The sequence below is a fragment of the Manis javanica genome, chromosome 4 (genome assembly GCF_040802235.1).
Source record: "Manis javanica isolate MJ-LG chromosome 4, MJ_LKY, whole genome shotgun sequence".
In the NCBI taxonomy this organism is placed as follows: domain Eukaryota; kingdom Metazoa; phylum Chordata; class Mammalia; order Pholidota; family Manidae; genus Manis; species Manis javanica.
The window spans coordinates 131,488,606-131,505,257 of NC_133159.1; the positions used below are offsets into that span (position 1 = coordinate 131,488,606).

The 16,652-nt window shown below is 48.0% G+C and overlaps 1 protein-coding gene across 2 annotated transcripts in view; it reads right to left on the minus strand.

The window, feature by feature from the left end:
- The window catches only part of PITPNM3 (PITPNM family member 3), an 84,726-nt gene that overhangs the window by 47,126 nt on the left and 20,948 nt on the right, over positions 1-16,652 (minus strand). For both annotated transcript variants that reach the window (XM_037027022.2, XM_037027021.2), the window contains exon 3: positions 13,911-14,018. In XM_037027022.2, the coding sequence (XP_036882917.1) occupies positions 13,911-14,018 (108 nt within the window). The remainder of the gene's footprint in view (positions 1-13,910; positions 14,019-16,652) is intronic.

Sequence of the window (16,652 nt, forward strand, 5' to 3'; positions counted from 1 at the left end):
CCCTCCCAAGGCTTTACACTGGGGGTGCCCCTTGGCCTCAGAAGCCCTAACCCTGGCTCTGCTGTACCCTGGTTTGGGCTCAATTACTCACGTCTGTCCAGTGGGAGGCTGCACTCTGCCTTGTCTGCTTCCCAGCACGAGGTGTCCTGGGCCTAAGGGATGTCTCCCAGGTGGTAGGGCTGGGGTCAGGGCATGGGATAAGCAATGTGGAGACCATGCCTCCGGCCTGAAAACTTGCTGGAGGCCGGATACTGCTGCCCAGGTAGGACATGTCTTCTGAACTCACCGTGCCAGCAGAACTTACTGATACCAGGCCTGAGCAAGTCTGAGCTCCCTGAAGAATGCATCTGCAGCTTTCCCAAGGACCCCGGCTCTCTGAGGGAGGGCTCCAGGGTGCAGAAAGAAGAGGCTCTAGGCACAGCCTGCACATGAGCCCATCCCATACAAAGCTGCCTTCGTCCTTCCCCCGCAGAGCTCAAGGGCAGCTCGTCCTGGAGACTCCACCATCTCCTGGCCAACAATCCAGGGACGATGTGTGACTCTTTTCCAGACCGGGTTCCTACCTCCCATGTGAATGAAGCTTTCATGGACACCATTCACCAGAACATGGCACTGTTTCTGTAGCTGCTGCCTGCCAGAGCTGCCTTCGAAGCTCATGTCACCCGAATCCTAATCTGTCTCCCTCCTCCATAGGATCAGGGCCCCTGGGTGCTTTCAAAGGCAGGCAGGAGTAAAGGGTGGACAGGGCATAGAGTTGGGGTTGGGAGGCTGAGATTCCATCCTAGGCTCTCACAGACTCTCTGTGTGACCTAAGGCAAGTCACACTCCCTCTCTGGGCCTCATTCCCACAATACAGTGTGGGTCCAATGCTCTCTAAGGACCCTGTAAGTACTAAAATCTCTTGGTAGCACTGCATTATGATTAAACACCTGGATTCAAATCCTGGCTCCTTCATTTACTATGTACCTTTGGGCAAGTCACATTAACTATGTATGTCTCAGTCTTCAAATCTATAAGATAGAGATCATGGTGGTACCCACCTCAAAGGTTTATCCCAATTATCAAATGATTAATATGTGCAAAACCCTTAGCACACAGCCAGGCACACAGAAAACATTCACACATAAGGATTGCTCCTACTGTTGTTTTATTTACTTTGAACAACTGGCTCAAGACCCAGTCTCTTCTGTCTAAATCATGACTCAAGTGGAGCCGGATGGAGAGAATCAATGGTCAATGATGTAGGCTGGCTCACAGTGCTCCCCAGGGCCTGGCGGCCATGCCAGAGCCTGGGCCCAAGAGGGGCCTGGAGAGAGAACAGAGCCCTGGCACTCTCATAGAGGGGTCCCACCAGCATGATGAGGGCACAGACTGCCCCACACACACCCGAAGGGCAGCACAGATCAGACAGGAGTGAAGCAGACCCAGCGCCCAAGGCGTAGTCAGGATCAAAGACCGGCATCCTGCCTGGATACCAGCTGGGGCCCATGGGGAAAGTCAGCTCCTGCCACCTAGCAGGATGGGGGCCCAACACTGAAGTTAAGTCATTTGCAAACCACCTTCTATCTATCTTCCAGATACCATCCTGGGGGCTGGTTAGAGTTCACTACATCAAGGGTGGATGAAGAAGGGAGAGAGAGACAGGCATTCTGATCGAGGGACCCTGGGGGCATGCAACAGAGCCCTGATTTGAGCTTCAGGGTAAATGGGGCTCTGGTAGGCAGAGGACAGGGCAGGGCATTCCCAGCCACCCAGGCCATGTCCACAGCATGCAGAGCCCAGGGGAAAGAGGGGTGTGGGGCAGCATGGCCCTGGGCAGGAAGCCCACTTACAGACAAGAAAACCGAGGCTTAGAGGGGCAGAGGGCCTTACAAATTCTTCCAAACCCAAGTCTCCTGCCTTGTCTGCTACACCCCAAACCAGCAAGCTACATAATTAGCAGGGTCCAAGCCAAGATGAAAACACAGAGGTCCTGGCTCAAGAAGTAAGAAAAAGTGCTGTTAATGGTACAAAATTATGAAACGTTTTCCTTTGACCTGAAGACTCTCTCAACCTGTTATGGTATCTTTTATCTGCTAGGTAATGTTCCACGGCCTTATACCTGAGGGGTGAGTGTAGACCCTCACAGGTGTCTGCACCCCGCCACTGGGCTTCTCGACTCAGCATTATGTGCACACGGACCCTCAGCTACCAGGGCCCCCTCCCACTACCCACTGGGCTCATGCACGAGGGAGCCATCACTGAGAGCAGGAAAGGAGGGCCTGCATCTGCCCTTCCCACAGGCCTGCTGCCCCACCCTGGGGTAGTCAGGTGGCCCCGAAGAGTGCTTGACCCCCACAGACCTGCACTAGGCCCTGGGTGGAGGTGGGTGAGAGGCCTGCTCTCTCTGCATCTCCCAATGAATGCACCACAGCAGGGCACTCCCAGGACAGGATGACTGCTCTGTCCTGAGACACAATGGGTATGTGCTCCTGCCCTCAGCCCTCCCCACACTCAGGCCCCTGCTTGGGGGAGGACAGCAGAGGTCTATGGGCAGGTGCAGGAGGAGGAAGCTGGGAGGGGCAGAGGGGCCAGAGAGCTGGACAGCAGGAGGCCAAGAACCCTTTCTGGGGGAGGATGGGGTGGGAGGCAACACCATGGGTGAGCCAAGCTCCAAGCACCCCATTGGGCTGTATTTACAAAACAGATTTGAAGACATAATGATTCAGAATTCAGAATTTCAAAACCCAAACCGTGGGCCCTTTAGAGAAAGTCCTGGCTATAACACAAACACCTCTAGCATTTTTGGGGGCACCTACCATGTGCCAGACCCTGGGGGAGAACCGGAGGCATCTTGTTGAGGGACAGGCCAGGTCTGATTTGTCACTTCCCTGTTTTCATGCCAGGCATAGGAGCAACTCACCTAGACGGTTACAAGATGATGATACCACGCAATACTTTCATTACCAGAAAGGAAATAGGACCTGCAGGCCTGGGCAGGGTTTCAGTGGGCATAACGCCTGGCAGGGGCACACGAGCAGGAGGTGCTGGAAAGCAGTGGTGCAGAGGTAGGAAGAAGCCAGGAGGGAGTGTCACCGATGCGCTGGTGTGCAGGATCCCCGAGAAAGGAGACTGTTGGGGATGGAGGTAAGAGCCAGCTCTTTGTGGCTCAGTGTGTGAACTGGAGAGGCTGTCCCTGTGCTTGCAGGAGCTGAATGGTTTGCCCAGCACTTTCCCACCCATTAGATCATTGTGGTTTCACACCTGTGCAAAACAGGGCCCCTTCCACAGATAAGGAAACTGAGGCTCAGAAGGATAAAGTCACTTGCCCAATACTTAGATTTGGTCCCTTTATGACCAGTCTGCTGAGGACTCTTCCCATGCCTGCTGCCCCTTTCGGGGAGGGGGCTCTCTAGGGCAGGGGCTGCCTAGGGTATCTGCTGTACTTCCCAAAGCAAGGAGTCACTGAGGGCAGAGGGAGGCTGCTACATGTCAGGGGCTGGAGGGGTGGGGAGCAGGGGGAGTGGAGAAGGGGTGTCTACAGAGGTCCTGAGGGGAATCATCCAGAGAACACTGGGCCGAGCCAGGTCTCCTCAGGGGCAGTCTCTCCTGCGGCAAAGCCTGAGCCAGGCATCCGAGGGTGAGGCCACAGACCTAGGCAAGGAGCTTGCTGTCTGACAAGGTAAGTGGGGTGCCCTGACAGTGGGAAGCTGGCCTTGCCTGCCTAGCTGCCGGCTCCATCCCCCCTCCCAGCTGGAGTGAGAGGAGGCCTCCGCTCTGAACCCCAGCTCCCTGATTAGCAGGCTCCCAGGATGAGGGTGATTAACCAGATGTGCAGCAGGCTCAGCCGCTGCCTAAATGAGACCCCACTTGGCCTGCAGCTTCCCAGGGCTCCCGGGCCCAGCAGCCTCGCCTCAGCTGGAGCTTTTTTCAGAGGCAGGAGCTGCCAGAAACTCCTGCAGACAGGACAGGCTACACATGGAGAGCTGGGAGCTGGGATGCCTGGGCCTTGGCTGCCCCCCCCCCCAGGCTCCGGCCCCCTAATCCTGCCTGTCCCAGACCCACACTGCATCTGAGCCACATCATCTCCAAGGCGATGCATCCAAGTCCTGCAAACAGTGTCCTGAAGGATTTTATATTTCCTCTTCCCAATCCCCTTTCATCAGGCCATGAGCTCCCCCAAAGCAAGGGAAGCAAAATGTGTGGCCAAAAACAGAAGCACTTTCACCAAACACAGGAACAGGAGCATCTTCCTGCCTCTATGGGGAGGGTTGGGCAGGGGGAGCATTCAGACAGGGCCTTGGGAAAGAAGGAATTGGGAATCCTCCTGATATGCCAGCAAGTGTCTGGCAGGCACCATGGAGCACAGATGGGAGCCTGGGAAGTCCTGTGATTTGCCAGGCTTGGGCCCAGCCTGGTCACTCAGCTCATGAAGTAGGGCTGAGGAGGACAGTCCCTTATACCCCCTCCCTGCCCAGGGTGCTCCCCCGACCCTGAGCCTCTGCTGAGCTGCAGGCTCAAGACTCACCCTCCTGATCTCCCCCCGAGCCCACCTCAACACTTTCCACATTCATTCCCTCACCCCTCCTACTATCTTCTACATTGGCTTCCAGAATGATCTTTCTAAGTGGCTGTCACTCCCCTGCTCGTACTCTCCATAGATCTCCAGGAGCACTGCTGAGAAGCCTGGTCTCCTCAGTTTGACATTCAGGACGTTCATCTTGAGCTTTCTCACCCCCGCCCCTTCCGGAGACCTCTCTGCCTCACACGTTGCATCCCAGCTTCAGTCAAGATGAACCCTGTACAGCTCCCGAAATTTCCCTGCCTGCTCCTACCTCCCTCTCCATCTTTGCACCTGCTGTCCCTTCTGCCTGTTGCACCCTCACTGGTCTGTCCAGAGACCAGAAAGGCCTCGGAGCTCCCATGTCTCAAGCGCCATGCCCTCTTTTATCCCACTGTACTTTGTTCCCACTCCTGCTAGAACAATTAGCTCACTGTACTGCAATGCCCTGCCCCCAAGTCTGGGAACCAGTCAATTCTGAGTCCATTTCTGAGTCATCAGTGTGTCTCCAGCATTGACGGACACACAGTAAGCAGCCCCTGTGTGCACTGAAAGCACAAGGGAGGGAGTGATTGTGTGAATGCGCCATGAGTCCCTCCCCGCCTCAGGTTCAGAAAGGGGAGCAAAGCACACACCCAAAAAGGCACTGCTGTGCACAGACCAGGGCACTGCGGGGACTGGGGGCAGCCCAACTGGGCTGGCTCGGTGGGAGGGAGGTGGTCTGGGAGAGGCTGGGGCATCAGGAAGGCCCCCGGAGGAGGTGCACAGGATCGCGTGCTAGTGATGAAACCTGGGGAAAAGTGGGGGCAAAGGCAGGAAGCTGAAGAGCTCATGTGGGCTTAAGGGTAAGCAAGCAGCCCCTGGGCCTTTGGCTAGAACACAAGGTGAAGGAAAGAGGAGGGGAGGTGCGGCCCAGAAATCATGAATACCAGAGTCAGAGATTGGCAATGATCTGACCATTCCCGTTACAACAGCCCTCACCATAGCCGGTTCAAGGCTGCCTGATTTCTGCTGTGATGGGACAACTATCATTGTTAGAAGGGAGGCTGGAACCAAATTGTGCACAGATGACCTTCCGTGCCAAACTGGGGGGTTGAAACTGCATTCTGCAGGCAGTAAAAACTAGTTGCCGACTCCACAGCAGAATGATATTGCTGGGTTTGTATTTTAGAAGCATCACTGGAGGATTGGATAAAGATGGTAAACTGACAACAGGACCCAGCCTTTTTCTCCTGCCCTGTATCCCTAGAAAATGACGTTACATATTGTATATGTCTTAGTCTTTGGTAGCATTATATTATAAGGAGGGGTATCCTTAGCAGACCAGAATTGTGAGGCATCCCTGAAATGCAGAAGGCAGAGAGATCTGATGGGGGCAGGCAGGCCTGACTATATAATTTGCAGGGCCCACGCAAAATGAAAATGTGGGGGCCCTTTGTTCAAAATTATTAAGAATTCCAAGGTGGCAACAGCAGAACACAAAATCAGGTGTAGGACCCTTCTTAGTGGGAGATTTATGTGACTGCCAAGGTCAAATGTCTATAAAGCTAACCTAGAGAGAGAAAACCATAGCCTCCACCCTGCAAAGGAAAGTCTGTAGGCAAAGGTCGGGGAGCTGAGAGGTAATAGCAGCTCATGGATGGAAATGCAGGAGTAAAGAAAGCTTCTGCTACTGTCTGGGCTGCCACGGCTGAGGAGCCGGGGACTTTGGTCCTCCCTCCAACCACTGCTTGTACCAAGCAGAGGCATCTGTCCCCAGTGGTGAGAAGGGATGACTGTTTGAGAGACAGGACATCCTAGGAAGCTAAAAATACCCAAGAAAAATCAACCAGAAGCTAATGGCTCAACTCACCCAGTAGCACATTCTACCCTCCCTAATAATTAGATGACAGGAGTTGGTGGTAAACAGATAAATCACATCTGCAAATACAGAGTGGAGTACCCATCCAAATATTACTGAATATTAGGGGAAAACCAGCACTGTGGAAGAAAGATACCAAGCTCAGTGACCAAAGGAAGGAGAGTACAAGGAAGTGGATTTCTGAATTCTTTGAACCATTTTATATCATAATAATGAATGGCTCTCAAATTCCAGCAAGCCCCAGAATCACCTGAGAGCTAGTAAAAACAACAGATCCTGAGCCCTACTCCCAGAGGAGTTTCTGATTTGGTAGGTCTGTGATGGAGCTCCAAAACTTACATGTCTAACAATTTTCCAAGTGATGCTAATGCTATTGGTCCAGGGAACACTCTTTGAGAACTATATATCTAGGCACAAGGGCATAAACTAGAATCAGAGGGGGAGTGGTAGGAAAAAATAGCCCTCTGGAAAGCTGGAAGCAGAGGAACTGGTCAGGGACACCTAAGCCATGACTGCTTCCTTCCTCTCAATGAGAATGTGGTCTTAATGGCACCAAGTTTGTTTCAGAAACAAGAACCTTGATTGTAAGTAGTCCTATAAGTGACAGCTGATGGACTGTTATTATAAATCATTCTGGAAGAGATATGTAAACCCTGAGCATAAAAGATAAGCATCACAGCAAGGACCAAATGGACAGCTCAGGAACACAAGGTTGTTCCATATATACGAAAGTCAATCAATGTAATGTGTCCTATTAATAGAATAAAGGCCAAAAACCACGTGACCATCTCAATGTTGGCAGCTTCAACACCCTTTCATGATAAAAGTACTCAACAAACTCAGAATAGGAGAGAACTTCCTCAACCAGAGAAAGGACAAAAAAAAAAAAAAAAAAGGAAACAACCTACAGTTAACCTATTTAATGGTGAAAGACTGAAAACATCCCCCCTAAGATCAGGAACAAGACATGATGTCAGCTCTCACCATTGCTATTCAGTATTTTACTGGAGAACCTTAGCCAGGGGAAGTTAGGCAAGAAAAGGAAATAAAAGGCATCCAGATTGGAAAGGAGTAAAACTACCTCTATTTGGAGATTACATGATCTTATATATAGAAAATCCAAAGGAATCCCCCCAAAATAAAACTAATAAAGTTCAGCAAAGTTTCAGGATACAAGGCCAATATACAATAACTGCTTGTATTTCTATACACTTGCAATGAACAATCCATAAATGAAGTTAAGAAAATAATTCCAGTTGTTAAGAGCATCCAAAAGAATACTATACTTAGGAATAAATTGAACAAAACAAGTGCAAGACTTTTCCATTGAAAACTATAAAACATCATTGAAAGAAATTAAAGAACAAGACTTTTCCACTGAAAACTATAAAACATCATTGAAAGAAATTAAAGAAGACCTACATTCCACGATCAGGGACTGGAAAACTAATATTTTTAAGATGGCAATACTCCCCACATTGATCTACAGTTTCAACATAATCCCTAGCAAAATCCTAGCTGGGTTTTTGCATAAATTAATGAACTGGCTCCAAAATTCATATGGAAATGCAAAGAACACAGAAGAGCCAAAACAAACTTGAAAAGAGCAAACTTGGTGGATGCCCACTTCCTGATTTCAAAACAAGTGTACAAGAATCAAGACTTGGGTACTAGCATAAGGCTATATATACATATCAGTGAAATAGAATTGAGAGTCCAGAAGCAAACCCAAATGTTTTTAATCAATGATTTTTGACAAGGGTGCCAAGATAATTCAATGGAGGAAAACTATTCTTTTCATTAGCGATGCTAATACAACTGATTACCCCATGTGAAAGAATGAAACTGAACCCCTACTTTATGCTGTACATAAAAATTAACTCAAAGTGGATCAAAGACCTAAATAGAAGAGCTGAAACTATAAAACTCTTAAGAAAAAACATAGGGGAAAATCTTCATGACTTTGAATAAAGCAATGGTTTCTTATATATGCTGTCAAAAGCACTAACAAAAGAAAAAAAATAGATAAATTGGCCTTTGTCAAAATTTTTTAAATTTGTACTCCAAAGGACATGTTTAAAAAAGTGAAAAGACAGTTCACAGGATAGGAGAAAATATTTGTAAATCATATAACTGATAAGGGTCCAATGCCCAGAATATACAAAGGACTCAGCAACTCAACTGTAAAGAGACAAATAACCCAACCTTAAAATGGGCAAAGGATCTGAATAGACATTTCTCCAGAGAAGATGAACAATGACTAATAAGCACATGAAAATATGCTTAACATCATTAGTCATTAGGGAAACACAAATCAAAACCAAAATTTTATACCATTTGACACCCACTAGGATAGCTATTATCAAAAAGCCAGATAATAATAAGTGTTAGCAAAAATGTGGAGAAACTTGACTTCTTGTACAGTACTAGTGGAATGTACAGTGGTGCAGCCACTTTAGAAAAGAGTTTGCCCATTCTTCAAAAAGTTCAACAGTTACCATATGATACAGCAATTCCACACCTAGATACATACCCAAGAAAACTGAAAATGTGTCCACACAAAAACTTGCAGACAAATATTAACAGCAGCATTATTCATAATAGTTAAAAAGGGGAAACAACTCAAATGTCCATCAACTGATGAATGGAGAAACAATATGTGACATACCCATACAATGGAATATTATTCAGCCGTAAAAGGGAATGAGGTACTGATTCATGCTCTAACATAGAATCTCAAAAACACTATGCTAAGGCAAAGACATCAGACACAAAGGCCACATTTGTTTGATTCCATTTGTGTGAAACTCCAGGAGTTTGAGGGGAGAAAAATGGGGAGGGACTACTAATGGGTATGCGGTTCCTTTTTGGGGAGATGGAAATGCTGTGGAACTAGACAGCAATGATGGCTACACAACTTCAAATATACAAAACCACTGAACTGTATACTTTTGAAAGGTGAATTTGATAGTATGAATTACATCTCAATTTTATAAAGAAGTTGGTAAGACCTGCTTTACTTGGACTATATTAATGACAGCCGTGTGCTTCCTTAGATAATTAGAATCAGGCTTGCTCCTGCTCTGTTATAATCTCACTTATGGGTCTTTGGCTAATTAATCCAATCTGAAGTGCATGTGGTCTCGTCTCATCCCATCCACCTCTAACCCACCAGAAAACTCTGAAACTTAAATGAAGAAGACAGAGATTTTCAAAAGCATAGAATCAGGGCACCTATGAATCAGTATCAGGTTGCCATGAAAAATAACGAGAGCACATGAAAATGAAAGATGATGGTCTTAAAAGACAAAAACACTCCACAGAAAAGCTGAACCAGAAGAATGGACACAGCTGACGAAATGGGGGAGCTGCTGGTTTGGTCAGAACCAAGGAATACTTCCAGAACCTACTAAGGACCAAGAAATATGAATAGGAAGGACAAGGTGAGACATGGGTTCAGCATCTGTCTAATGACAGTTTTGGAAAGCGAAAACATAGAGAAATACTTCAAGAAATAACAACAAAAAAAGTCACAATAATAAAGAAAAAGCACACCAGGTACAGGCATGACAAACAACAACAAAACCTTACTAGCAAACATTGTGACTTCAGAATACAAAGAATAATGATTAAAAAAACTTAAAGCTTCAAGAAGAGGGAAAAGCAGATCACCCACAAATTTACGTCAGACTTCTTTCCAACAGCACTCAATGCAAGGAGGCCACGAGAAAGATCTGCAAGGACAGCTGGGAACGTGATTATGAACACAGACGAACTCGCGTTCAAATGAGAAGGCAAAATAAGACATGTTTAGAAATGCAAGGACTTGGAAAGTTACTATCCACAGTTCCTATCTGAAAGAATTACTTAAGGAGATATTCTGGTAAAAAGAGGAAGTAATGGAATCTAAGAAGCAGCAGTGAGAACTAAGCACAGAAAGGGTGTGATTTCTGGAATATAAATCTCACTTCAGTATACTCAGCTGAAGATAGAATCATGGCAAGAATGAGGACGAGGAGAAAAGGGGAGGAGAAGGGGGAGGCTGTTACAGAATTACAGCCAGGGTCAAATAAGAACGCCTGCTCTCCTCACTGCTGCTACTCAGCGTCTATCTGGAGCACCTGTCCAGTGCAATTTAATAAGAGAAATAAGTAAGCAATGTAAATATTGTCAAGGAGATAACTGTTAAGATTTGTAAATGATATGATACTCTATCTAGAAAACCCAAGAGAGTCAACTGACAAATTATGAGAACTAATAAGACAGTTCAGCGAAATGGCATGATTCAAGAGACAAGTATTTCAAATATATAGCAGACAAATAATTGATATCCATAATACATAAGGAACTCCTAAAAATCAATAAGAAAACAACAAATAATCCAAAATATTAGCAAAAAACATGTTTAAGAAAGTCAGGAAAAAGAAAATAGGGTCAGTCAATCCTATCTGTAAGAAGATGATCAATCTCACTACCAATCAAGTAAGCACAAAATGAAACAAAGAGAACATCGTCACCCATCAATCAGATAATATCAAGTCTGGTAACATTGTTGGTAAATGGCCAAGCTAATCCACAGAATGAATATAAATTTACACAGTCTTTATGGACACCTATTTAGAAGTATCTATTACAATTTTAAATGTTTATACTTTCAACCCACATAGCTTTGTTTTAATAATGAAAAATTCCAATGTTTATCACTACAGAATGATTAAATACATTATGACACATGTGTAGGATATTATCATACAGGTAAAAAGAAGAAGTTGGATCCCTATCTTTATATGCTTTAAATGGCTGAGGAGATCAAAGACGGACTGTCAATCATAATTCAGGTTTAGGAAGAAGAAGGTCGGCTCCATTTGGAACTTGTAGAGTGAAATGTTTTCAGGACATCCAGGAAGAGGTAAGAGGCAATGGAAAATCTGAGTTTGGAGTTCAGGAGGGAGGTCTTACCTGGAGATGGATGTGGTACATCCCCACAGGGAGCTGTGACTGGCCAGGGCAGGAGCTGTGAGAGAGGGTCTCTGGAGTGGGCTCTCCAGGGAACTCGAAGGAGGCAGGAGTAGAGCTCTGTCCGTACCACCAATTTTGATTGCAGCCTTTTCCAGGAAGTGCTTTCAGAACTTCCTCTCCCCAAAATAATCCCCAGAGCATCTCTCCTCAAGCCCCTTACTCAGCCTGTCTTATGGCACAGGAGCCGTGGCTAGGATCTGTCTCTTCCCCTCTGCCGTGAGCTCCGAAACAGGTGATAATGCCAGCCTGCTCGTCTTTATTTCCCCCACATCTAGCACAGGGTTGAGCCTGTCATGGCTCCAGAAATGATCAATGAATGAAATGAATGTGTGTGGTGGTCGGGTTGTGGGAATTCACATTATGAAATGGACATAGAAGGAGCTGGAACATGGCTGGTTTCCTCTTCCTCATGCCCTGTTCTCTCTCTTCCTCCTGCTCCCCATTCCTGGGAGGAAACTGCATAGATTCTGGGACTCAGGCCAGCACTGCCCCGATTCAATCTCTTGTGAACCCCATGAAGCATTTGTTGGGATTGTTCTTCTGCAAGATGGTTCACTCTCTCCCCTTGTTCCAGTTTCTGACTGCATTTTGCAATATCAGTTCATTCAATTGCCAAAACTTTTATACTAGCCCCATTCTGCAGCTGCAGAAACTGAGGCTCAGAGAGGTGATGTGAACTTTCCTGGCTGCAAAGCTGCAAAGTGGCACAGCCAAGGATCTAAACCAGACTTCTCAGATTCCAGAGCTGCGAATTCAGCCTCTCCCAGCCGCCTTCCTGTGCTTCCTGCTCCCCTGCCCTCCCAGCTCTCCTGCCTCTCTCACGCACCCCCTCCTTAGCTCACACTGTGTCTGAGTCACACCTTCTTTGACAGACAGTGGGGGTGGGGGTGGGAGGAGAAGGCGGGTGGGTGGTGAGTACAAGTCCGCTTTGTCTTTTCATGGCCCCCAAGCATTGTCCTGGGCAAGCACCTGGCATCCATGAACCCTCTGGGCCCCCTCCAGGGATCCTGGGATGCAGGAGAGAGCCAACAAACGGTCTACCTGCAGATGTGCGTCTGGGAAGCCTGGGAAGTCATCTCTAGACTGGCCTTGGGGACCAGACTCAGAGCCCGCCCTTTCTGTGAATGTGACAGTGGCCCAGGAGGGGGCCCTTCCCTTAAGACTCTGGATTTCTTGGACCCAACTGCAGGGTCCCAGAACTCTGTGTAGCCTCAGTCCAACTTGGGAGGTAAAACCCCGGTCAGGAATCAGGAGACTAGGGATCTAAGCATGATTCTGTCATCAACTTGAAGGACCTTGGGCAAGATGCAGCTTCTCTGGGCCTTGGGTTCTTCTTGTGTCAAATGGAACAGTCATCCCAGGCCTGGCCATTTCTCAGGATGACATGGGAGTGGCTCTGAAACAGGAGGCAGGGATGGGGGTGCAGAGAGGAGCAGAGACTATGGGCAAGCCACCAATGGGCATTCTCTCAGCCCAGGCCAGGACCATCTCACTGAGCCCCTGATAGGATGGCCTGCCCACATCATGACTGAGGAATGGCAGGGCTAGCAGAATAAGGAAAGGGTTAGAATGGGGAGAGGGATAGAAAAAACTGGTTTCAGGGCAACAGGTACAGAGGTCAGCACTCTGGATCCTGGAGAGGGTTCTTCACTCCAGTGTGACCGCAAACAAATACAGCACCTGTCTGAGCTTCAGTTTCCCCATATGTTATCTCAGATGTTATGATCTTGTCAGCTGTATCTTTGACTTGCCTTTCAAAGCCTGGCTTCATAGCTTTATTGTCAGGAATCCTTTCTCAATACCCTCTCCTGCCTCCTTCTAAAAATCCTGCCCCTCTCCTCTGGGCCCAACAATGCTCAGCTTAAGCCTGACCCCCTTACATCTTGAATCACTTTTGCTCCCTCCTACCAAGCACTTACACACAGTAGGTGCTCAACAAATATTCTCGTAGTGATGCAACGTGGTCAAATGGACAGAATGCCTAAAAGGATGGGCCTTCTTTGCTGAATAAACTGCTCAAAACTCACCTGCATAAAAAAAGCCTCCTGGATAAATCCCCAGCCACATACTCCTTCACCGGCACAGCCAGAGAAAATTACAACCCCCACTGATGTCTCTCTCCCCTGTCCCCTTATCAAAGGCTCCTCCGGTTGCCCCTCTACCTTAACCAGCAGATGCCAACACCATCAGCCTGGCAGTCCAAGGAGCCTGGGCCCTGCCACCTGCCTTAACTACCCATGCTCCTGGGTAGTCATCCTATGGACAAAGGAAGCTCTGTAAGGAAACCTGGAGCTCTTCTGCCACCGAAAACCTCACAGAAGTCCCTATAGGGGTTCCTGTGGACCACAGAATTCAGGAGTCACAGACCCAGGGAGGGATGGTATCCAGAGACATAAACGACTCTTCATAGAAGACCTGAGTTGTCAGCACCTCAACCCACCTGCAACACACATCCGTGCTCACCCCAGCACGCGAGAAGCAGAAGCTCACCTTGATGCTCCCCCATTTTCCCCATGGTTTCGATCTGCTCCACCAGGTCATTTGAATTCCACTGGCTCATCCCGAGGAGGATGGCATTCTTCCCTTCAGCCATCTCCTCTGTGGGAAGAAGCAGAGATAGGGGTGAGCAGGCAGGGCTGTGGACAGGTGGCCCTACCAGGAGCCTCTGTCCGAGGGAGTACTTATTTCTTCCTCTGAGTTGAGGTAGATTTCAACTACTGAAGGTGTCTGTGGTTATAGACAGGTATGAAACATTCAGGCATGTTCACTGTAAGAAGACACTGCTGAACCCTGCGGGTCTCCACATGTTACTGCAAAAGGAAGCAGCAAGGGAACAGTCATGAGAGAGGCTGAAAACCCGCAGAAGGCTCCGATCCTAGCCCTAAGAATGGTATTTCTTGGAAGGAAGTGTGTCTGGGAAGAAAAAGGAAAACCTTGCTACTTGCTAGCGGTGTTTCTTTGGGCAAGTTATTTCACTTCTCTGAGCCTCAGTCTTCCCACCAGTAAAATAGGATCAGCCACGTCTCGTTTCACAGAATTATTGTGAGGATTAAATGAGACAATGGGTATTAAGTTCTTAGTGTATAGGGGGTGCTCATAGATGAGAGACATTATGGTTATTTCTTCGCACAAGAACTGAGTCGCCTTCAGTATTTGAGCAGACCGGGACCTGAGTGGGGCAGGAGCAGCTCTGAGTAGCCAGGAAGCCTTCGGGCTCTAAGTGCGCCTGGAGTTGTGTGGGGCCCTTAGCCCTCATCTCAACCTTATGAACCTATGAACCATTCTCCCCCTGTTTCTCCCCTCAACCCTGTCTATCCTTTCCCTTTCCCAATCTGAGCTTAATGACTGCTCTGGGAGGAACTCCCTAGCCACACTGAACACAAGCCACTGGGTTCCACACAGCTGGTGCAGTCCCGCATCCCAGAAAGGGGTGTTTCCTCAAGAACAAACCCACGGGAATGCCGTCTCCCCCTCTCTTTAAGAGATGGGCCTTCCATGTGAAGAGTTCTGTGTCCTCCCTCAAAGAACAGACATTAAATGGTGGTGAGGAGAAGACTCAAGAATAAGGGGCTGAAGCCCATTTCACACCTAAAGGCCTGTAAAGAGTGGATGGAACCAGTATGGTGGGGGTGAAGCATGGGGAGCTGTCCAGAGTTCTGAATCACTCCAGCACTCCGTCATCCAGACCTCGCTGCTGGCTGGGGTCTGGGTTATCATTATTACTATTATTATCCCTGTCTTATTTTATTTATCTATTCGATTTAGCTAACAACACTTATCCAATCAGTTCTATGCGCTGAGATTGTTGTAAGTGTTGTACAGATATTAATCAATTAATTCGCATAATAGTAAAGAGATACAATATTATTATCTTCATTTTATAGACAAGGAAATTGAGGCATGAAGAGGCTCAGTAATTTGCTCAATGTCATTGGCTAGAGCCAGGATTTCAACCCAGATACACTATTTCAACAGTCCTCAAAGCCTGCCTTCCTGACGGCCTCCCCCGGGCATTCTGTATTGGCCACCCAACTCTCCAGCCAGACACCACACATATGCAGGCAATTTCAGGAGCCTGGTGTGTGCCCTCTGGCACTGGTGTGTGCCTCTAAGCAGCATTGTGTTCTGGGGAGATCTTCGACTGGGTTCCAGTCCAGTCTCTGCTACATGCAAGTCTGTGCCTTTGCACAGGCCCCTCAACTGTCCGTTTTTTTTTCTCTCTTAAATGGGAATAACAACACTGGGTCTACAGCTCTTTCTAGCAAGCTGTCATAAGGACAAATGATGTCATAAATTTGAAAAAGCTACACAAGCCAAAATGCCATTAACAAATATCAGGTAATATTACTCTTGGGGAGACAGCTCACTAAGGGGCTTAGAACTCTGTTCTGGTGTTAGATTGCCTCTTTTCAACCCTGGATGTACCATCTGTGAGCTATCTGACTTTGGAGAGTAACTTCAGCTTCATGAGTTGGAGATTTTCTCATCTATAACATGACATCATGGTAATGCCTACATCAATGGACTGCTGTGAGCACAAATGGGATAATGAAGGTAAAGTGTTTATAAGCATGACTAGAGCATAGTAAGCACACAGATGTGGATAACAGCATACAAAGATGGTGGTACCTCCATCAGACCATGTAGTGCGTGCCCCAACGCTCACCCTCAGCTCTACCTATGGCATCCTGTCCCAGCTCCTGGGTGGGGCAGTCAGGGTCCGTCCGTAGCCCACCTTGAGTGCCTGGGTCTCCTGGTTGTTACCCACGCATTCCACAGTGAATGATTCCTGCACACCTGCTGGGCGCAGTGTGGGACATGACCTCTCTCCTGTGGGAATCCAGTTTTGTGAGAAAACGCAATGGCAAATAACCCTGACACGGTGAAGTGAGCAAGCCAGGGCTCCTGGTCCAGGGCTGGGTATGCAGCAAGTGCTCAGCAGGTGCTTACACGTCCTAGCTCCTGGTCACTTCACAATACATAAGCCTATCCCAGGGGTATACGCAGGCCATCAGAAACCCCAGGGGCCCCCAGGGCTCTGAGGAGTGAGCACCCCAATCTGCACAGCCCTCAGCCTCTTTCCCTGCCCCTTCGGTCCATGTGTGGCCTCGCTCCATCTTTCCCTCTTGGTCTCCGTCTGTCTTTCTGGTGAATACGTCTTCCTCCTGCCAAGCCGCCGTGCTCCCCCGAGGCTGATGTCCGGCCCTGGGTCCTCAGATCCCTGTCTGTTGG